Source organism: Nicrophorus vespilloides, unplaced genomic scaffold (genome assembly GCF_001412225.1).
Source record: "Nicrophorus vespilloides isolate i.1.1-1 unplaced genomic scaffold, Nicve_v1.0, whole genome shotgun sequence".
Taxonomy (NCBI): domain Eukaryota; kingdom Metazoa; phylum Arthropoda; class Insecta; order Coleoptera; family Silphidae; genus Nicrophorus; species Nicrophorus vespilloides.
Window position 1 is genome coordinate 439219 of NW_017096512.1, and position 22512 is coordinate 461730.

The following is a 22512-nucleotide window of genomic DNA, read 5'->3' on the forward strand; positions in this document are numbered from 1 at the left end:
TCACATCTATTCACTGACTAGTTATGTAAATTTCGTTTTTTAGCAAGGGTTGATTCGTTACGAAATTCGTTACCAAAGAAATGATGCAATTTCCGTACTTCAAAGCAGATGTTCTCAAAATTTGACCAGTTAAATAACGTTTCAGATTTCTTTGATTCACAGTATAGAATATTTCTTTATTTCACTAAAAAGTCTGCGTATATGAACATAATGAAATAAAAAAAATCTTAGTTTTTATTACATTTCACTTACTTTTATTCAATATTAATATGATGGATGAGTTTGTTAAAATCTATATAAGTCGTGTTCAAGTTGCAAATTTTGAATTTTCAAAGTGGAAAAAATAAACAAATTTAAGCAATTAAGTTTTAATACTAACTTAATTGCAATGAAACAGAAATTAATTTTTGATTTCACGAGAAAGTTTATTTCCGAATTTTTCCAAAAAATAAAATATATATTTCAACGGTCCCATTTAGGAAACTACTTGTATTCCCAATTTAATCAAATTTTACAAATGATTTAATTAGGGATAATTATAGTAAATTGTAGTTAAATATGCGTACTTCACAAAGTTATAATTGTTACTTAATTTAGTACAGTCTAAAAATTATTGATCTTGCAGTAAAATAATTCATTTCTAACTGAAGGAATTAAATAATATTTTAAAATTTTGTACAATTAAAATTTAGTTTGTTTTTAAACCGGACTATAGTGAATTCGGACTGATCGAAGCCGCACTGTGCGAGGTAATGCTGTTCAGGAATTTGTTTTGTGCCAAGAAAAACTATATTTTTTGATTATACAATAAATATTGGATAACATAAAAATATATTCGCTTTTATTTCTATCAAAAAGAAACATTAAAATCTAAATAAACTAAAATTTTACAAAAATATTACAAAAGAATGACTATAACTATTAGGTCAAATTTAATGCTTTTTTTTATAAATGTAATGATTATTAATCCATTTATGTTACAAAGTCTTAACTTTTATTTAAATTAGTATAATTAAGTTAATTATAACAAAATATACTTTTTTTTAATTTGCTCATCAAGTAGACTGTTAATATTAAATAATTTAACAATTGCAAACAATGACTGAAAATAGTTTCAAAAAATATTAACAAGTTCAGTATACTTGATTATCCACGACGACCATGATGCTAGAAACCATACGACTAGAGCGAGAAGCACGAAATTCTTCGTCATATCCAAGTAATACAATCTAAAATGAAATTATAGATTTATTATTAATAGAATGATTTATTAATAAATACCTTTTCAGCAGTTTTCTAGCCTTGGGTAGAGTATCGATGGTCTCTTTGACGCAGAACAGTCTAGCACCGAGGACCGAATTAAGAATGTATTTGTCCCAATCGATCTCGAAGAAATCCACGTAGAACTCGGCTCGATCTTTGGTGCTCAATTTACCAGACAACCGTTTCAGACCTTCGTTCTTGAAGTACCAAGGTCTCACCGTGTAATATTGTAAAATCTCCAAACCGCTCTGGATACGCTTCTGAGTTCGCACCAAGCTAAAACAGAAGACCAGTAAATACTTTCAATTAAAATGTGCATAAACTTACAATGGTTTTCCGCGTGTTAAGATGAGTATAAAATCGACGAAATATGCAGGGATCATGTGGAATAACAATACGCAGATCATGTGGAGGATATAGTTGGATTTTATGCTTCCTCCGGGGTACCAAAGGCACACGCTGAACGGGTTTTCGTAGAAGTGTTTTCTGCCCGTTTCCACTGCATCTCCCCACGTAATTTGATTATCCTAAATATAAAATATTCAATCAGTTTTAAATAATATATTGGAACATTAAATTTTTAAGTGTTTGAATACTTTGAAACACGAACAAAATCACAGCTCTCTGCACGTAATAACAGGAAATGTGATGTAGATTTAGATGAAAAGTATGTAATTCACTTTCTGGTGAACATCAACAATATTATTAGCCTTTCGTCAAATTCATGTACTCCGACTCATAGACGGACTTCTTACTGTGATTTGTGATACATTATTATTGAATATTTATAAAAAAAAATGTTGCTATTATTTGCCAAAAGTGATCCTTCACAACAGCGTTTCTCAACCTATGTGTTGCGGTAAATATTTGATGAATCGAAGTGACAGCTGTCATCTGTCATCAAAGCGTCATTTTTTAATTTTTTTTATAATATAAACAATTGAGTTGAGAAACGTTTCTTTATAAAATAGTCCAAAGTTTGAGTTAATTAAGTTGCCTAATTTTGAACCACAGTTGCCTAAATTGAAGTTATCTAATTGAAGAAAAAAACAGAAGTTATTTGTAAAAACAGGTAATTACTATAAATCAAAAGAGATGAAATCAAGAAAGTAAAATAATCATCATTTTGCATGAAATAATAGATAATTGTTTTTATTCTTCAGATAAACTGAAATGAATACGAAAAATAAGACTATAATAAGACTATAAGGACTATTTTATAAAGAAGCCCTTCTCAATTGTTTATATTATAAAAAATATAAAAAAATGACGTTTTGATGACAGATGCCAGCTGTCACTTCGAGAAGTTATTTGTAAAAACAGGTAATTACTATAAATCAAAAGAGATGAAATCAAGAAAGTAAAATAATCATCAAAATGGGATATAAAGAAGCTAATTATTATTTTTCATGAAATATTAGATAATTGTTTTTATTCTTCAGATAAACTGAAGCGAATACGAAAAATAAGTCTGCTTAAATTGTATTTAATATAACTAAAATTAAGTCATTTCGTTGATTAAACCAAAATATACTTTATAATTTAATTTCATTGTTTTCACCATCGTTCACAGTCTTCTTTTACCATAAAACATTTCTTAACTTTTTACATTAAAAAAATGTTTAGATTGTCCAAATTCAGCGTTCCTCTCCTATAGTCTAAATCAATGATTCTCAAAGAGGGGGAAATTTTAAATTATTAAATACAAAAGGGGTCGCGCACCAAAAAGTTTGGTTACCCCTGGTCTAAATCATTCTTCTGTTTATTACCTTTCCGGAAGTTAGATGGATTACAAGGGGCTCCTGATTAATTGGTCTATTTTCCAGCAGCTCCTTGGCGATGAGTATGAGGCCATTTATTGCCATGTCAACGGGGATCAAATCAGTGGGTAAATTGGGATCGCAATGCATTGTCCTTATTACGCCTTTCCCAGCGCCGATCAATAAACCAGTCGGTCCATTGAAGTTATCCACCCAACCAGGAATCGGATCTTTGAAGCACGCAGTAACTGAAAGAAATTTAATTAACTAAACTACATCGACAAAATTAATTAACTACAATTACCTATACTAGGTCTAGCAATAGCGATCGGTAAGATCTTCGCATACTCAGAAACCAATTGCTCCGTCAAACACTTAGTATAGGCGTAGGTGTTCGGGGAATTCTGCAAGAGTTTAGGTGCTAACAATTCTATAAGTTCCTCATCCATCCACGATACCAAATCGAGCATTCTCCTGCAAATATGGTCAAAACTTAAGGATAAAACAATTTCAATTGGGTGTTGTTTCGTTCAACCTTGGATCGTGCGGCGCTTTGTAGACTTTTTCCTCAAGTACGGTCTGATCGCAATGGCAGTAGGAAGTGGAGACGTGCACGAAGGCTTTCAGATTACGCAAATTGGAGGCCATCTGAAGGCAGCGCAACGTCCCTCCCGTGTTCAGATTGAGGGCAGTTTTAAGTGGTTGATCGAAGCGAACGTTCGCTGCCATGTGGAAGACGACGTCGACGTTCTCGCAAAGCAACTGGTAATCATCGTTGGATAGGTTCAGATTCTCCAGCATCAGATCTCCTTCCATGCAATGCAACTTGCCGAAGAGCTCATCGCTTTTGGGATCGTTTTGCAATGCTGCGAAGAGCTGTAGTCAATGAATGTTGATAAATAGTCTATTGGGATGAAAGTGTTTCAGACTTACAGGCGTTTTTATGAAGTCCTGCAACCTCTGTTTCGGCTCCTTTCCGCGTTTTGCTCTGACCAAGAGGTAAATCGCAGATATTTGTGGACACGAACGGAGGAGCTTCTCGATGAGCACTTTTCCCATGAAACCGGTGCCGCCCGTTATGAAAATGTGCTTTCCTTTGTACACATCCATGACTCGGTCAAACATCTTAAACATAAAACATAATTTAATGATATTTTTATAATAATAATTAGATTCAGTTAAGTTTAAAACTTTCGTTCTTAAACAAATTTAACACAAAAAAAAATTCATTTTCAGATTGATTTCTTTTATCAACTTTTATCAATCAAATAAGTTTTTATTTTTGGTTTTTTGTTAAAATCTTAAGACAAAACTAATTTAACATTCGTTGTTTTTTCAATTCCCATTAAATCATTGTCAAATCATTGTCAAAATCTATTTAATTTTAATTTTATAAAAATTAGAAACATACATTTTCATCTTTGGTTATTTTAACATTATAATACAAAAAATAATTTAATTCTAATTAAAAAAAAAATCAGTGTAAAATAGATTTTCAACTTTCGTTCTTTAACATCTTAAAACCAACTTTGATGTTAATGTCATATTGAAAAGAAAGTTTGACATTGACAAGTTATGACATTTAAGTCAAAAATAAAATCTCATTTAAAAGAAAATATTGAGTCAAAATAACTTCAGTTCTTAAACATCTAGATAAAAAAACAAGTTTTTTACTTTTTCATTTATTCAAAATATAAAATTACAAAAACAAAAGCATACATTTATTAAACAACAACTCCACATAAAAAAAACATACACGTTAAATGACAAGTAACGAGTCAAATCACGTACTTGTAAAGTTATAACAGACAAGCTACGGTGCGTATCCACTTTTACGCACTGAAATGTCATGGCGTCCTTCGATTGCGGCGCAAATAAGGTAAAAGAGCATAAAAAATATTCAGACCTTCAAATTTTATATTTTGTTTATAAAATAAACTTCATGAATTTTGTTTATGTTTATTTATAAAAAATATATAATTTTAATATTAAACTTGTATTAAGCTAAGATTAGTTATGCAACGGCCTATATGGAAAGTAATGTTAGATCTTTCAATAATTTGTAATACGAGAGAAACTAGAATCTATGCAATGCTTTCTATTTGCTACCTCGTCTAGGATTAAATTCATTGAAATGCAATATTCACAGAAAAACTTCATAAATTGAATATGCAAATTATTTCACTGCAACAACAATTAAGTTTTGTAACTGAGACTGAATGAATTTATAATGAAATATTTTCAACATACAGTGAAACGTCGATTATCCGTGGTAATTCGGAAACGTTAAGCACGGATAATTGAAAAAAAACACGGTTAATATAAACAACGCTTTTCTTTGTTTCCTACTTTTCAAAAAAAAAATGGGGTTTAAAAACTGAGCTGCGTCACACATTTGTGTAATACAAAATAATTAAAGCTGAAATTGAATATTTACTGCGTTTGATTTGAATACTCCCCGTTGTTTTGACTGGGCCGACACGTTGCACGCACTGATCGATTTGCATGTCTGGCCTTTCCGGTCCATTCGTAATTTCCAAATATATCAAGCAGGCTTTAATTTTAAACTGTTATTATGTTATGAATTGAATATAGTTTTTTTTTTCTCTTTTTATGTTATCTAAATACTAATTAACATGTTTCAATAATAAAACCGTTAATATTGTTGTTATTTGTGTGTGAATATAAAAAAAATTGCATCATCTTTAATTTAGTACTCAAACTAAAAGATATAAACTTTTTAGTATACACAAATTTCAATTTTCACAATCACAATTCTCTGGATTTTCAAAATTATAACAAAAAATCGTTTAAGAAATATTTCTTTGTGAATTAATATTTATTGTCAAACAAAGTAAATCATAAAATTTAGTATTTATAATATCTACTCATATGTAATACCGAAATTAGACACTAATTTTAAGTTGTTGATACTGTCAAATGTTTAAATTTACTTAAAAATTACATAACAAATTGATACAAAATGACTATAATTGCATTATCGCTCCCATTTTCATATACATTACACATCTGTCAGAAGCTCTAAGTAGAGCGAAAAGCAAACATATTGGGAATCCCAGATTTAGAAGATAATATTAGCATACTTTGTTAAGAAAACTTTTAAATTACATAAACGTTCTAAATTGTTGAAATGAGAAATAAAAAATGTAAATTTTCTGATGAGAATTGAGCTGCTAAATGCAATACATAGCAATTAATGGTGCAACAACTGTGAGTATTTTTGTTTAAATATTGCAAATGGGATTCAAGTAGTTAAATGTAATACTAAAACTTAACACTTAATGGTGCAATAATAATTTTATTGATTATAATAATGCAATATTGAAGAATGAATTTAAAAATTGAAATATTTGCTCAGTTTTGACTTTAATGATGCATTGAAAAAAATGTTTGATATTGACAAGTTGTCAAATTCAAATGATAGTTTAACAATGAATGGTGTAATAACTATGAGCAATTTGATTATATCTATACGATATTGAATAATGAATGTTGAATGTTGAAATTCAAAAATTCGATCAGTTTGAGACCAATTTTGACTTTAATGACGTATTGATAAAAAGTTTGACATTAACAAATTATGACATTCGAGCGAAATGCAAAATAAAATCTTAATAAGTAATAGTGCGATAATTGTGTATTTTGATTATAACAAATTCGATATGGAATAATACATGTAGAAATTCAAAGATTTGTTCAATTTGAGACAATTTTTCACGTTAACGCTATTGGCGTTTTGAACAGAATTTTGACATTGACAAGTTGTGACATTTAAGCAGCAAAATGCAAATGACAGTTTGACAATTCATGATGAATTAAATATGTCGATTTTCATTATATCAATGCAATATCTAATAATAAATATACACATTCAAAGTTTGTCTTAAAGTTTGACATTGACAAGTTGTGAAATTCAAGCAGCAAAATTCAAATTATAGTTTAACAAATAATGGCGTATTAACTATGAGCATTTTGTTTATATCAAAACGATATCGAATAATGAATTTTCAATTTCAAAAATTCGATCTGTTTGAGACCAATATGGACCTTAATGACGTATTGAAAACAAGATGACATTGACAAATTGTGACATTCAAGCAAAATACAAAATAAAATCTTAATAATTAATGGTTCAATAACTATGTGTATTTTGATTATAACGAATTTGATATGGAATAATACATGTATAAATTGAAAGATTTGTTCAGTTTGAGACTAATTTTGACGTTATTGGCATTATGAACGTAAGTTTGACATTGACAATATGTGACATTTAAGCAGCAAAATGCAAATGACAGTTTGCAGATATTCGCCCAAAGTTTGACATTAAAAAGTTGTTACATTGCAAATGACAGTTTAACAATCCATGATGCAATAATTATGTCTATATTGATTATATCAATTCAATATCTAATAATAAATGTATAAATTCAAAGTTTCGCTCAGTTTGAGACCGATTTTGACATTATTGGCGTTTTGAACATAAGTTTGACATTGACAATATGTGACATTTAAGCAGCAAAATGCAAATGACAGTTTGCAGATATTCGCCCGAAGTTTGACATTGAGAAGTTGTTACATTGCAAATGACAGTTTAACAATTCATGATGGATTAATTATGTCTCTTTTCATTATATCAATGCAATATCTAATGATAAATGTTGAAATTCAAAGTTTCGCTCTGTTTGAGACCGATTTTGACGTTATTGGCGTTTTGAACATATGTTTGATATTGACAAGATGTGACATTTAAGCAGCAAAATGAAAATGACAGTTTACAGAGATTCGCCCAAATTTTGACATTGAGAAGTTGTTACATTGCAAATTACAGTTTAACAATTCATGATGCATTAAGTATGTATATTTTCATTATATATATGCAATATCTAATAATACATGTTGAAATTTAAAGTTTCGCTCAGTTAGAGACCAATTTTGACGTTATTAGCGTTTTGAACGTAAGTTTGACATTGACAAGATGTGACATTTAAGCAGCAAAATGCAAATGACAGTTTTCAGAGATTCGCCCAAAATGTTTGACATTGAGAAGTTGTTACATTGCAAATGACAATTTAGCAATCCATGATGCAATAACTAGATGTACTATTTTGATTATAACATTGCGATATCGAATAATTAATCTAGAAATTAAAAAATATTTGATATAGACAAGTTGTTACATTGCAAATGACAGTTTAACAATTCATGATGGATTAATTATGTCTATTTTCATTACATCAAAGCAATATCTAATAATAGATATAGAAATTCAAAGTTTCGCCTAAATTTTGACATTGACAAGTTGTGAAATTTAAGCAGCGAAATTCAAATTATAGTTTTACAATTAATGGTGTAATAACTATGAGCATTTTGTTTATATCAAAACAATATCGAATTATGAATGTTGAAATTCAAAAAATCGATCAGTTTGAGTCCAATTTTGACCTTAATGACGTATTGAAAACAAGATGACATTGACAAATTGTGACATTCAAGCAAAATGCAAAATAAAATCTTAATAATTAATGGTTCAATAACTTTGTGATAATGGTTCAATAAATTCAAAGATTTGTTCAGTTTGAGACCAATTTTGACGTTATTGGCATTATGAACGTAAGTTTGACATTGACAGGATGTGACATTTAAGCAGCAAAGTGAAAATGACAGTTTAACAATTCATGATGCAATAATTATGTCTATTTTCATAATTCTCAGTTTGAGACCAATATGGACGTTAATAACGTTTTTTTTGTTGACATTCAAACTACGAATTGCAATGGTGCAAGAACTATATATATTTTGATTATATCAAAGATTTGATTAGTTTGTGAACAAATTGAAGCGAATTAAATCGCAGGATGCAATGAAAGATGATGTTTTGACATCGAATAATGAAGATTCGTTTAGTTTGAAGCGAATTAAATCGCAGTGAAAGACGACGAGTTTGACATTGCTTCGACAGCAAAAATAGAACGATTTATGGATAATACCATATAATGAGCGAATGGTAATTACACTAATTCCGAAACGAAGATCGGAAAACGCACGAGAAATGCACGTTTTCCATTCTCGACAGTTACGACATAATTTACTGCTGTTAGTTTCGCCTCTCGTCGTCTGTCCTCTGTCATCGACCATGGCAAATCCATAGAAACAGAACCGACTAATTAGGAAGATTTCTTGCGAACGCTCAACTTCCTGAACGCACGCAATATTTGCGAAACATTTGTGGCTGCGACTCAGTCACAACAGTATTTTCGTGCAGAATCCTCCTGCAATCGATAAACTCGTAACAACGCACACGTTTTATGTGTATATAGTCAAACAGACACACACAGAGAGAACCGTTGCGCAACCGCAGGCGCGAATTTCGCGAGGCGTATTTTATGGCCCGGGAATTGTGCGATCTGTGAACGCGCCCGATCTCAATTTCGATCGATTTTACGAATTCCTGCGAATCTGCGATTCGAACGATTGCGAAATTTGCGTTAAGAAATAGACACGAAGGTCGCACGCACGCCGTTCTGCAATTAGATTTGATATGAATTAACGCAGAGGTGAGAGCGAAATGCCGAAAAAAAAAACATACACCAAAGCGAACAGAATAAACACGCAATTCTCAAGTCGTGATTATGATAAATTTGTTTCTCGAAAATCGGTTATTAAAATTAAAAGATTGTTATGTAACACCATCATTATTTGAACCAAGAGTTTAATTTCTAAATTAACAATCTCCACATTTTAACGGATTTTAACGGAAAGTCGGATTGTGAAAAAAGTAAAAACCTATCAGCATTATAAATATTTGAACTCAAAACTAAACATTACAATTACTTCATATTTAATTAAGATAAATAAACGAAAGTTTCTTGAAAAAAAGAACATTCATTCTTAATGTAATGAAATAATTTACAATTAATATCTTCCTATAACACGGTTTCATTGTAACACGATTAAATAATTGAAATATTTAATTAAGCACTTATATATCAGTGATAAATAATGATACTATTTGTCGCATAACACGATCGTTTTGCAACACGATTTCTTTCTAACACGATTGGAGTATTGAATTACACTCGGTCCTCTTTTTATGCGGTTTTGAAGTTATGCGGTTTTTATTTCAAGAAGCATTTTTTTTAAATTACTATTTTAGGCCATTTTGACACGTTTTGACACAAATTGGCAAACCATTTCATCGAAAAAGATGATAATTCTGAACGAGCATTCAAGTTACAACGCGAGCTTCAGAATTGCATTTCTGTACATCAGAAAAATAGCAAAGCCATTGCAAAGTTTAATCACTGATTATGGGAAAAAATCAACATGCGAAGACATGAGACTAATTTTACTTGTGAAGAATCATTATCTTCAGGACATAGATCTGATATGCTGACTATCTCTTCTAGTGATGAAAGTAATTTCGAACCAGTTCGCAAATTATGCCGAACACTCTCATATAGCGACGATAATTCTAAAGAAAAAAATGTGAAGAAAGATTAACTTTCATAACAATATTCTGTATTTTTTTTTTTGTAAAATTTAGAAGGAATATGTTAAGATGGTGTTAACGTTTTTATAAAATTATGAATAAACATTTCAGAAAGAATATAGTAAGACTAATTATTTTTCTGAAATTTAATAAACCCTTTTTTATGCGATTTTCGGTATATTCATTGATTGATTTAGTTTTATGCGGTTTTAAAAAAAATTTGGAACGTATCCTTTATTTTTATTCGTGTGTCTAGTCCTTTTTTTGTACGATTTATTTTTATGCGTTTTCCTGTGGAACGTATCTACCGCATAAAAAGAGAACCAAGTGTACTTATATTTGTTTATAAGTTAACCGCAGAACGCAAACAGTATTTTGTTTGTTTTCCAGAAATGCATTTATCACTTAGCACTTTTGCATCAGTGAAAGTACAAATATAAAGATCATAAAAAAAGTAATTAATTTCGTTTCTTTTTTTTATTTGATTCCTCATATTCAAAGATTCGCTATCTTTGAAAGCAAAATTTTGACGTTAATGACGTTTAAAAAATATTGTTTTACATTGACATGTTGTTACATTCAAGCAGAAAATAACAATTTAACAATTCATGGTGCAATAACTATGTGTATTTTGAATATAACATTGCGATATCGAATAATGAATATAGAAATTCAAGGATTCGCTCTGTTTGAGATACATTTTGACGTTAATGTCGTATTCAAAAAAATGTTTGACATTGACAAGTTGTCACATTCACAGTTGTCCAATGACTATGTGTATTATTATAATTAATATAGAAATTCAAAGATTCGCTCATTTTGAGACCAATTTTGATGAAAACATTTAATTTAATATATTTTAGAATATCAGCATCAATGAAAACATTGAATGATTATCTCAAATAATTTGATGCAATTGTGTAAGTTTTTATGGACAATGCATAAAAGAATCTTGTTTAAATTGAGTTCTTTGATCGTGATTAACATTACTAAAAAGTAAAACAAAGCAGACTTAAATTTTAATTTCTATCATTTTCTATTGCATTTTCTGCACATTAATGCAACTGTTTTCACACAAAAAAAAAACAAATTACATCACTTTAGTGCGAACTTTTCTATTACATCGTTTCAATTTAAATATCACTAAATAATTTCGAGATAAACCTCTCACTAGATACGACGTAACATTAATATATTGCAATTAGTATATACATTTCACTAATTTAAATTACATTTAAAATTGTGTAAATAAATTTCAAAGAAATTCTGTCTGTTGCCAAATATAATTCGGTTAATAATTGCCATTAATAATGCATTTAATGATGAATCGAAGTCGACTTTCCATGAATTTCATAAATACGAAAGCTAGGTCAATATACAAAAATAACAATACTTAAAACATGACCGTTTTACTAATAATTCTCCATTTACAATAAATTATTCCAAAAGTTGGTTTTCTTTTTGTCTCGCGCATAAAAAATAACAAAAAGACTTTGGTCAAAATATTTCAGATTTCTAAATAGAATGTCTTTATTACATTTTTTTATTGTTATTATCTATGTAATTTTATTGTTATTACAATAAATGTTGTTATAATTATTTAATAAATAATACAATTATCAGCACTTATATAATAGAAATGTTATAAACAGTTATTTCTGACAATATAAACTTAAACTAATTATAAATAATAAAATAAAGGACTAAAAGGTCAATAGACCTTTGAATTTTAATATTACATTTTGGATCTTAAATTTGAGTTATTTCTATTAGTTTATAAAATAAATACTGAAGAACGTAAGCAGTATATTTTCTTTGAGTTTGTTTTCCGGGAATGCATTTAACACTTTCTTATATAAGTGATAGTGCGAATATAAAGATGACAAAAATCGTTTAAAATTAGATGCAAATTCGATAATTTTCAAAATAAATCTCAACATTACTTGTTAGGATTTTAATTTCTTTTGCAATGTATGTATTTTTTTTGTAATTGAAATGTGTGTGAATTGGAAATGATAATTGTAATTCGTAATTCAATGAAATTGATTGATCAATGAATCTAGTGTAATAATATTTAAAGTAGGGTAGAACTCACCGTTGATCAAGACAACAAAGCACTGCGAGAAGTGGGACTTTTACTCTCGGTTTTGTTTAATGGGACATACTCGAAGGTAATGTAAACCGTGTGTGTGAGTATGCATATTACCATAATAAACGTACGGGCAGGTGCGCTCACAAACTGGAGATATTTCAAATCGCGTGCAGCAGCAGTAGGCATCCAGAAAATCTAAAAATTTATCAAACATCTTCAATTCGACTTCGTAAATCGTTGCTTCGCGATTACGCAAAAACCTATAGGATAAACGCAAACAGGTTTAAAATTCGATGAAATGGAAATGCAAATGTGAGTTGAATTTTCCAACATCTTGATGGGCTTAGTCTGTAAACTGTAATGTCACAATGTTATATTTTTTTTGTTTGTTATTTGATTGTTTATCCTGTCGATTGCGTAAAATGTGCCAATAGCACACGGCTCTTGCGGCCGAAGAGAAAGTTCATCTCACAATTCACCAGTGAACTGCAGCGGCGACGAAGACCCAGGGCGTGTCTTCTTTTAAACGATGATGATGGTAATAATCACGCAATCGTGATCATAAACCATTCATTCCATACCGACAATGTTTGCATAACGTCATACATGCATTCAATGCACAATTAACAAGTTGAAAATTGCAAATTGTAGATTTAATAATAAACACATTTATTGTACAATTAAATACATGATTTATTCGCCAAATTTTGTTTTATTATAGATTTATAGAAGAATAATGTATTATATAACTTATGACTTTACTAACTTTATATATATTTTTTTAATGCAAACTGAATATTAACGAGTGTACATGTATTCAATATTTAAACAAAAGCAAGTATTTTTAGTCATATATTATTAACTTCCGCAAATTCATAACTATTATATAATGTTTATTGAAAAACTGTTAACAATTTTTTTGTTTCTGAAGGCGGTGACAAATTCCTAAAATACATTATTATTATTAAAATGATGCATTTTCAGCATCAACACATTTGACAGCTCATATCAGACGTATGGATAACAGTACAAAGCTGATAGTGGGCTCGTTAGATAGATGACACTTTCAGCTTTAATTTGAGTATAAGACATGAGCAATTGAAGTCAATCAAAAGTAACACCAACGAAATTCGAAGACGTTAATTTTCCAACTGTCGTCTCTCAAATGACAAAGTTTGTTAATTAATTATGAAGAAGCCATAGCAGCTGCAAACTTATATTTATGTACATTTCAATCTACGTATATTCAAGATCAACATTCATATCCAATATTCTTCTGGAAGCTGGTGGTTGAGAAAATACAGGCCATTTGCTAATACGCTATTTTCCCATCCGTGAAATGCCCAAGTCATATGTATGTTTGGTTGCCTGCACATCCGTGGTTGTAGTGACAACGCCATCTATATTCAATATATCAAAGGTTGTAGTTCGAACATTTTGACGCTAAACACAATTCACTTAAAATTAAATAATTGTCAATTCGATTTGCACGAAAGAGATAATAATACACAATAAATGTATGCTTCATATGAAAAAATAAAAGTTTAAAAAAGTTGAATACTTTTCGAGTTATAAAGAAAAAAAACTTTATAACTCAGCCATTTATTAACTATTCCTAACTTTTTTTAAATCAAAAATTGTGCAATAAATGAACGCTTCATATGCAAAAATAAAAGTTCAAAAAAGTTAAATACTTTTCAAGTTATAAGTTTTTAATGCAACCATTTATTAAGCTTTTTGTATCAAAAATTTCGGAGTTTCCTGAAGCACCAGAAAACTGAAAAAGGACTTTCGTCTTTAAATTTATTCCAAAATGAACTTTGTGCTCTTCAATCATAATCGTCCGTTTCTCCAAACGTAACATTTACATTTCAAATTAAATATGTAGTTCCATCTAGTGGTGAATCTGACATTTAAAAGTACGCCATGATGACAAATTTAATAATATTATTGTATAGTATGTTGTTATATAACGCGGTAATCTCATAACTATTTTTATTTAACGTTATACAAATTACTCACATTATAGGAGAGTTCATTACACATTTGATTGATAATTTACCTTTTATTATATAGGTAATAAATGTAATTAAATAATATATCGTTATTGATCATTTACGTATTTAATAAACTTAACTATAAGTCTAAATTCTCTGAAATAACAAGATTGTTTTCTTAAACTTTGGAATTTAATAAAGTAAATTTGTACATTGACAACTGCGCTTTCTTGATTTAACTTCATTGCTGTGGATGTCATATGTTGTATTTGCAAAAGCGGTTATATCCAATAATTTTCTTTTTGATCAAAATAATCAATTCGCATCAAAATTCTGAGAGGAATTCTTATAATTATAGTGTCAATCGTTTAGTGCAGATCGCAAACGATGTCATCTCTTAAAATAGTTGAATTAACTGAAGAAAACACCTGCAACATGTAAGTTACATTGGTTATGATAATATAAACAAAAATAACATTGTTGTGTTTAGATGTAACAATGGTATCAGCAAATATTCCTGTCCGAAATGCAACATCCAGTACTGCTCATTGGCTTGCTACCAGTCAGAGGGGCATCTGGAATGTTCAGAGAATTTCTACAAAGATTCTGTCATGGAACAACTTGGGGCTACTTCAGATAAAGACTCGAAAGCAAAGATGATGGAAATCTTAGAAAGGTTCCATGCACAAAATGGAATTAAAGATGATGATAATTCAAGGAATTCTGATAATGTTGAAGATGATGATGATGATTACTCTGATTTAGAAGAAACACTTGATTCTGATGATGAATTGAATAGCATGTATAAGTCACTGGAAGAGAGATTGGCTGGAGTGTGTTTGGATAATTCAGAGGATGTGTGGCAGACTTTGAATAATGATGAGAAACAGGAATTTGAAGCATTCTTAATGTAAGTTGCTTTTTCTTTTTGTAATTTAAGAAATTTTAAACTGTTTTTCTTTTAGGTCTGGTGATGTAAGCCAATATATTCCCATGTGGACACCTTGGTGGGAATATGTTTGCGATAAGAGAATTATAGATTTGGAGGAGCTGGAAGCGCACAAATGCAAATGCCCAAAAATATTAACAGACATAAAGCAGTTTTCACAACTTACAGTGAGATAATTAATTATAGAGCAGTTCAGATTTTTGATAATTAACAATTGAATTGCAGTCAAAGCCACCTGCAGACTGTGTGCAGTTTAACATGATGAACATTCTCGCGGCTTACGTTTTCATCGTGAGATATTTTAATGGTGACCACATGGATTTCCCAAAGGAAAGCTCTAGTTTCATATTTAATTTATCATTGAATGTACGAAAGAACGAAAATTTCGATTGCTTCAACTTGGCCATAAATTCCGTTATCATGGAGTGTTCTAGGGTAAGAAGAAGCACAAAGAAAATGTTGTTTTTGGTGGGAAAATTAATGTATTTTGATTGTTTTAGCCTGAATTGGTTATCATGACTGATGAAGAGAACATCGAGCATATAAAACCAGACGTTCAAAGCATCCTTGGAGGACCACACTCCACTGAAAGAAAATACTATTTGATGTGCGCCCTATCCGAAATACATGCTATATTCGAAAAAGCTGTGACGCACGAAAGTGCGGCCGGTGCAAGCAACGGAGAATTCTACAAGAAGTTTACAGAACATCAAGTGACTCCTCTAGAAAACGTCAGCAATCCTGATCTCAAGAAGGTGCTGAAGAAAATTGAATATTTCCTTTCGTATGCTAAGGATTCATACGAAGTTTAAATCGCTTCTTCTTCTTTTATACTTTAAATATGTTATTTACTTCGGTAGGAATAAATCAAAATAATGATACCAGCAACTTGCTTTCTATTTATTTAATATAGATATATTCAAATTGATTTAAAATTGTAACAAGATTAATTATTATTATACCGTTTAAATCACAATCTCGTTTACATATTACCAACAAATTTAAAATTTATTTAAGACGGAACTAAAAAACAGTACACGTGCGTAAATCTAAAGAGAATACTAAAACATAAACATCTCGTCTTTATATAATATATACACATTTGTTGCAGGGTATTTTAATAAATATAAATAAATTACAGAAACTTAGGGAATAACTTAACGTTTAAATAATAATAAAAGGTCAGAAACCGTGTCACCAAGTAACTTATTTTTTGAAAAGTAATTAATACAAAGGGCAGTGAATATTATTTGCTTTGTTTTTTAAGTCGCGTTAATCAATAAGAATGTACGCCAAAAAAAATACTTGCTAAACTTTTAACTGTAATACGATCCAAAAAAAAAAATTAATTAAAATGAGTAACGTAATTAAACTTTGGTCAAATAATTGTCTTGTACATATAAAGGAAATTTATTTAGTTATATTCAGTGCAATACTCAGCTTAGTACGCTAACCAAGGATGATACCTAAGAGACTCTTTCGATCTGTCACCGTAATCGTAAGTCACTTCATTGCCAATCTCGATTGTGTCTTTTGCGACTAACACTAAGCGCGGCAATCCATCAACGTCGATTGTTCTAGTGACCAAGTTGCCATTTCGAGAGTGGTTCACCAGACGACCCAAACGACCAGTTTCCGCTGTCGCATCGATGCTGCAAAAACGAGTAAAACATATTTTAATTACTCAAAGAAATGTTATCAAAAACAGCAATTCTTACCAATACTGTTGACTCTTGTGTTTGAAGTAATACATATAACAACCTGTGTTTTGATCCTGGGCGTATTTAACCTCTCTCCTCTTGGCCTCGGCAGTATCAATAAGATCTCCGGAGTATTCGACAACAAAATCACCGCGCTGGAACATCTTGTTTGCAACAACACCTCTACCCTTTCCTTCGAAATTTCGTATCTAAACAATGAAACAAAAATATATAATATGAGTTATTATGCAAACAAATACGAATTATTGAATAAAAAAATCACCGTTATCGTAGTAATAAATTTGAAAACCGTCTTATGAACTTTTCGGAATAAACCAGTATATATAAAATAATAATTTCGCATACACAATAGAATTTATAAAAGTAGAAAACTTTTCAAAATTGCAAACAATGAAAAATGCATCTGGTATATTTGACTTGAAGGATTAATATTTCACAATATGTTTTGTAACTATACCAGGTTTCTTAGAAGTAGATTGTCCAAGGCAAGAAAAGGTCTTTTGCCAATCAATAGAACGTCTACATCAAAAAAAGGAACCCATCTTGGCTTTTGGGCCACAAAGAATCTAACAACATATAATATTTAATTGACTGAAGAGAGAGAGAATATTTTGAAGAGCAAAAATAAAGATGAATGATAATTAGACTATTTATCATAGAGATGAACAATATATTTTGTAAATTAAGATTGGTTCTATCAAAACTGACATATCAAAAGAAATTACAAAAAAAAATGTTATAATTTGATAAATCAGAAGCAATATTTGAATGAAAGAATTTAAACGATTAAATTCCGTGCATGTTTGTTTTAATGATTTAATCGTAGTGAGATATAATGCATACACACCCTTAATCCTTGTTCGATGCCTTTCCTTAAATTTTGTTCAAGCGTGCGCTGTTTCTCCTCTAAAGCAATTTTATTAGTTTTTCGCACGGATCTTCTAACTGGGAAATACTCTGTGAGTTTATGACTCGTCTCATTGTTGTTTCCTTTGATAGTGGGTTTCGCCGCGGGTGGTTGTTGATTTACCGCATTATTAGCATTCAACCTGAAATTCACATAATGAAATCTATTGTACATTAGACCTGAAATTAATGGTAATACCTCCGTCTCGCTCTGGGTGCTATGATAATCTTTTTTTCGATTTTCTCTTGTACAATTTTGGCTTCATTTTTCACTTTGTCCTCTTGCTCATCCTTCAACTCAATCCTATGTGGTGTTGCCGGCGACAGTATATCCAAATCAGCGGGGCCATTCTTACCCAACGGAGTCGCCAATATCTCTGTAACCATTTCAAACATATAAAATCTATATACGTGTAACTATAATGCAGTTTAATTAAACTGCATTCTACAAAGAACGTCAAATCTCCTAATGTAACAATTAACTATTATATAACATTTAAGATAAGTGTGTTGACAGCATTAAATAATTGTTTAAATATTTACGCTTATTTTAATGTTATTTTAGTTAATTGCATATTTTTAATGTCAGTTTATGCTAGCGGATGAAATCGAAAATAATTGAAACAAAATTGTGACGGTTTGTCAAAAAATGACACGCGAAAAAGAATTCAGAAGATAGTTCGCGGATAGGAAAAACCCATTGGAAACGCATCGCGCCAGTTTTCAAACATTTCAAAATTGCACGTGGGATGTGCGACAAACTGCGGGCCGACGCTTTAAAAACTAATAATGACAAGATTATCTCGTACATTCAAGAGCTGAAGAGACAAAGAGATGAGGTCATCCACACCATTAGGAAGCAGGAAGAGGAGAAGGCTCTGCTAAATACAGAAATGGAAAGGCTAGCTTACAAAATAAATATTGTACAGTGCTTAAAGTTTATGATGAATTTAGGTAGTAAAGAAATGTGTTGTAGATTTCGAAGAGCTTAGCACAGCGAATAGTTGCCAGGGATCGATATAATGAAGCCATTGCTGAAGCAGAAGATTACTACAATAAATTGGTGGAGAGCTCTGGAGTGCTTCTGAATGCAGTCCAGAAAGATTTTAACGAACTCTTTGAGAGTATGGATAAGAAGGTCGGGACGGATCTAGCAAAGTCGGTTCAGTACTTCTGGTTAGTAATTTAAATAATTTCTCTAATTTTTTTTTTAAAAGTTGCCCACCTGAGGAGATGTGCATCAAGCAATGTCCTGGATTCAGATCATCGACGATGAGATAGAAGAAATTAGTAATGAGATCAAAATTGCAAATAAACTTTGTTAATAAATGTGCTGTTACCTTTGAATTCCTCCTTTTCCTTGTCATCTAAGTCATTGATTCCATCACTAGGTATATCAGAATCAACGATGCATATATTGTTCCTATTGTCGAAACTGGACACCTCTAAATCACAAACGGCATCATCAATATCCACTTCAACAGCCTACAAGAAATGGTATGAGTTAATTAGTTACTTATGTAATTAATGATTTGCGTATAGTTTACCTGAAAGAACTGAGAAATGATTTGATTTTTCTTATTCACTGGGCTAAGAACTGAATGGGCAAACTTGCTCTGCAGTTTCACTTTGCGTTTCGGAAGCGGTGAACAGCAATCACTGCCGTCGCTGCACGCTATCACAGCCCTGACTCTCCTTCCTGTAAAAATCAAATATTTCTGTTTAGAATTTGAACGATCGTTTCGAGGTTATGTAAAGCATCGCGTCTGCAAACAATATGGCGTACAAAATATCAAACAAAACAATTGCCGTTTGCAAATGAAAAAAATGAATTAATCTTGGAAGGATTCTTGATCGCTTTTGGATGCATCTGCACGCGAAAAAACGATAAGACCGAAAAACTCACCTCTGACCATCTTCGTTAAACGTTCTAGCACGTCTATTAAACAGGATAACTAAAATGATGCTCCTTCCTCAGGAAATCTTCAAGAAAACACGCGAGCCTGATCGTACACCGAACCGAGCAATAATCATCAATTAAAAATTTATTGAATCCGCGACGCTCTTCACAATTTTACCCACGCAAATGCTTTTACTGTTTTCGCTTTACATTTTTATTTGAATCCTTGTACAATTTTTCAGCAGCGAAGCGAAATTAACCTCGATCCAGTTAGAGGGGGACACTTTTCTCACGATTCAACTCTGAACCGAAGAAAACCATTTTCGTGCGATCATCGAAAGGGACCCGAACGTAGCCGAACGCGTATTATGAACTGCTATGCAACCCCACGTGACCCTATTTTGACAGTGACAGCGGATGGCGCCAAATTTAAATTCTCACAATTTTGTTATAATTCATTGTTTATATCCTATTACAAACATATGTTTGTTTTTATTTATTAGCATAATGTAAATAGCGCATGCGCTCAAACGAACACCATGTCGATTGTTATTAATGCTAATTACCAAACAATTAAAGGAAAACATGTTTGCCATTATTAACAATCCTTTTATTGAAACAACTATTAGAAACTTCATTTAGAAGTCGTAACGCTGGCGGAAAATTTAGAAAGCGACTGTTCTTCCCGGAAAATATAAATAATTTTCATTTTATGTGTATATTCAATTAACAATAAAAGTCTGAGCAAAACATATTTCACATAAATAACAGTTATAATGTCTACATAATGTCATTCTATCATCAACTATCATTATTTACATGTTATATTTTCAAAAGAAGCCCAATTAATATTTATAAATAATTTCCAACTGTTTTGTTTAAATTATTGTAATAATGATTAGTATTTATACGGATTTATTTTAATTTGCTGCAAGATCTCAGAAATAGAATATTTTATATATTTATTATTTCTGTATGAATATTACTGTTCATAATACAAATATTTGTATTAACAGAGTGATGAGTATCATTTAAATACTTTAAAATATTGTATATAACATGTTTTTTATTATGGTCAGGGCTCGATTTTATAATTATAAATATATTAAATCTTATGATGCTAAACTAAGAATTGCTCCAAGAGAGTTGTGCCCTTGAAAATCGATTTCCATAATCGTCTGCCGCATCCCACATAACAAAATTCTGTAGAAGTAATTATATTAGGTTATGTTGGATCCCGTGGAAAGCTTAAAACTGGCGGATCAGCCGAAGAAAGTATTGAAGAGTTGCCACACAGGAATCTGGGATAATCTCCTGGATTTAGATAAAGTGGAATGGAAGGATCTGCAATACAAGAATACAGGAGATACTGCATTACATGTAGCTTCTAGGTACGGACATGCAGAGGTAATTAAACGTCTCTTGATTAGGTTTAATTCATCTGCAGTGGATGCAACTAACGATGACAATAAGACGGCTCTGCATGAAGCAGCTCAGTTCGGGCAACTGGAAGCGGCAACGATATTGATAGAACACGGAGCAAATGTTAACTCGCTGAAGAAGGCGGATTGGACGCCATTGATGTTGGCATGCACGAAGAAGCCAAACCTGGACCTGATTAAAGCATTATCAGAGAATGGCGCTGCCGTTAACTATGCCAATAAAGATGGATGGACGTGTCTTCATTTATTAGCGCGCGAAGGTTCTCTGAACAACCTGAAATATCTCCATTCGCGAGGTTTAAATTTAACGCTGAGGACGAAAAACGGCAGAAGTGGCGCTCATGTGTCCGCATTGCATAATAACCAAGAGGTCTTGCAATATTTACTAAAGGAGGATTCGTCGCAGGTGAACGCGACGGATAATTGCGGCAATACCCCTCTGCACGAGAGCGTTCTCGGTGGTAATTATCAAGTATTCAAGAACATTTTAGAAAGCGACGGCGAAATCGGAGCAAAGAATTCAGTTGGTTTCAATGCTCTCCATCTAGCAGCGAGCAAAGGAGATTTGGATTTCATTAGAACCATACTTGAACTTGGAGTGAACGTAGATTCGCGCAGTTCGGAAGGCTACACTGCTCTTCATTGCGCCGCCAGAAAGAACCTGATGGCTGCTTACCGGGTTCTCCTGGACATGGGCGCAGAAAGAGCCACAACGGATTGTCACGGAAGAAAAGCTGAAGAATATTTCCATAGTTCATAATTATATTATTTATAATTAATACATTATTCACATATATACAAATATCTTGTAAATCTTTTTTTGTTGTTGTTGTTGTTTGTTTATCATTAACATCGATTTTCAGTGTATGCTAAATGCGCTTTGAGAAACCTAACTTACATACTGTGTTGTTTCATCCAAACACATTATACCTTATACAATACGGTAAATGATATTGTGCAGTGTCTAGC

The 22512-nt window shown here is 31.2% G+C and overlaps 5 protein-coding genes across 6 annotated transcripts; 3 read left to right on the forward strand and 2 right to left on the reverse strand.

The window, feature by feature from the left end:
• Nucleotides 1-1114: 1114 nt before the first annotated feature.
• On the reverse strand, nt 1115-9154 carry LOC108557249 (putative fatty acyl-CoA reductase CG5065). The gene is made up of 8 exons (XM_017913690.1): nt 9137-9154; nt 3957-4148; nt 3559-3899; nt 3328-3497; nt 3033-3271; nt 1591-1790; nt 1282-1539; nt 1115-1229 (listed from the first exon to the last, which is right to left on the reverse strand). Exons 2-8 carry the CDS (start codon nt 4146-4148, stop codon nt 1115-1117), a joined length of 1515 nt encoding a protein of 504 aa, XP_017769179.1. The 5' UTR covers nt 9137-9154.
• Nucleotides 9155-14870: 5716 nt separating this feature from the next.
• Nucleotides 14871-16455, forward strand: LOC108557263. The gene is made up of 5 exons (XM_017913704.1): nt 14871-15062; nt 15116-15535; nt 15591-15741; nt 15800-16009; nt 16075-16455. Exons 1-5 carry the CDS (start codon nt 15013-15015, stop codon nt 16384-16386), a joined length of 1143 nt encoding a protein of 380 aa, XP_017769193.1. The 5' UTR covers nt 14871-15012; the 3' UTR covers nt 16387-16455.
• Nucleotides 16456-16538: 83 nt separating this feature from the next.
• LOC108557301 (histone-lysine N-methyltransferase pr-set7) lies at nt 16539-20420 on the reverse strand. 2 transcript variants are annotated; one of them, XM_017913759.1, is made up of 8 exons: nt 20108-20420; nt 19749-19900; nt 19542-19686; nt 19427-19453; nt 18401-18578; nt 18143-18344; nt 17293-17483; nt 16539-17226 (listed from the first exon to the last, which is right to left on the reverse strand). In XM_017913759.1, the coding sequence occupies exons 1-8, from the start codon at nt 20115-20117 to the stop codon at nt 17016-17018; spliced, it is 1116 nt and encodes a 371-aa protein (XP_017769248.1). In that variant the 5' UTR covers nt 20118-20420; the 3' UTR covers nt 16539-17015. The 2 variants fall into 2 exon arrangements, with proteins under 2 accessions (XP_017769248.1, XP_017769249.1); XM_017913760.1 differs by lacking the exon at nt 19427-19453 and having other exon boundaries at nt 20108-20417.
• LOC108557303 lies at nt 18805-19416 on the forward strand. The gene is made up of 2 exons (XM_017913761.1): nt 18805-19124; nt 19178-19416. Exons 1-2 carry the CDS (start codon nt 18951-18953, stop codon nt 19388-19390), a joined length of 387 nt encoding a protein of 128 aa, XP_017769250.1. The 5' UTR covers nt 18805-18950; the 3' UTR covers nt 19391-19416.
• Nucleotides 20421-21215: 795 nt separating the features above from the next.
• Nucleotides 21216-22438, forward strand: LOC108557279 (ankyrin repeat domain-containing protein 16-like). Its single transcript, XM_017913725.1, has one exon. It carries the CDS (start codon nt 21329-21331, stop codon nt 22301-22303), a length of 975 nt encoding a protein of 324 aa, XP_017769214.1. The 5' UTR covers nt 21216-21328; the 3' UTR covers nt 22304-22438.
• The last annotated feature ends 74 nt before the right edge of the window (nt 22439-22512 follow it).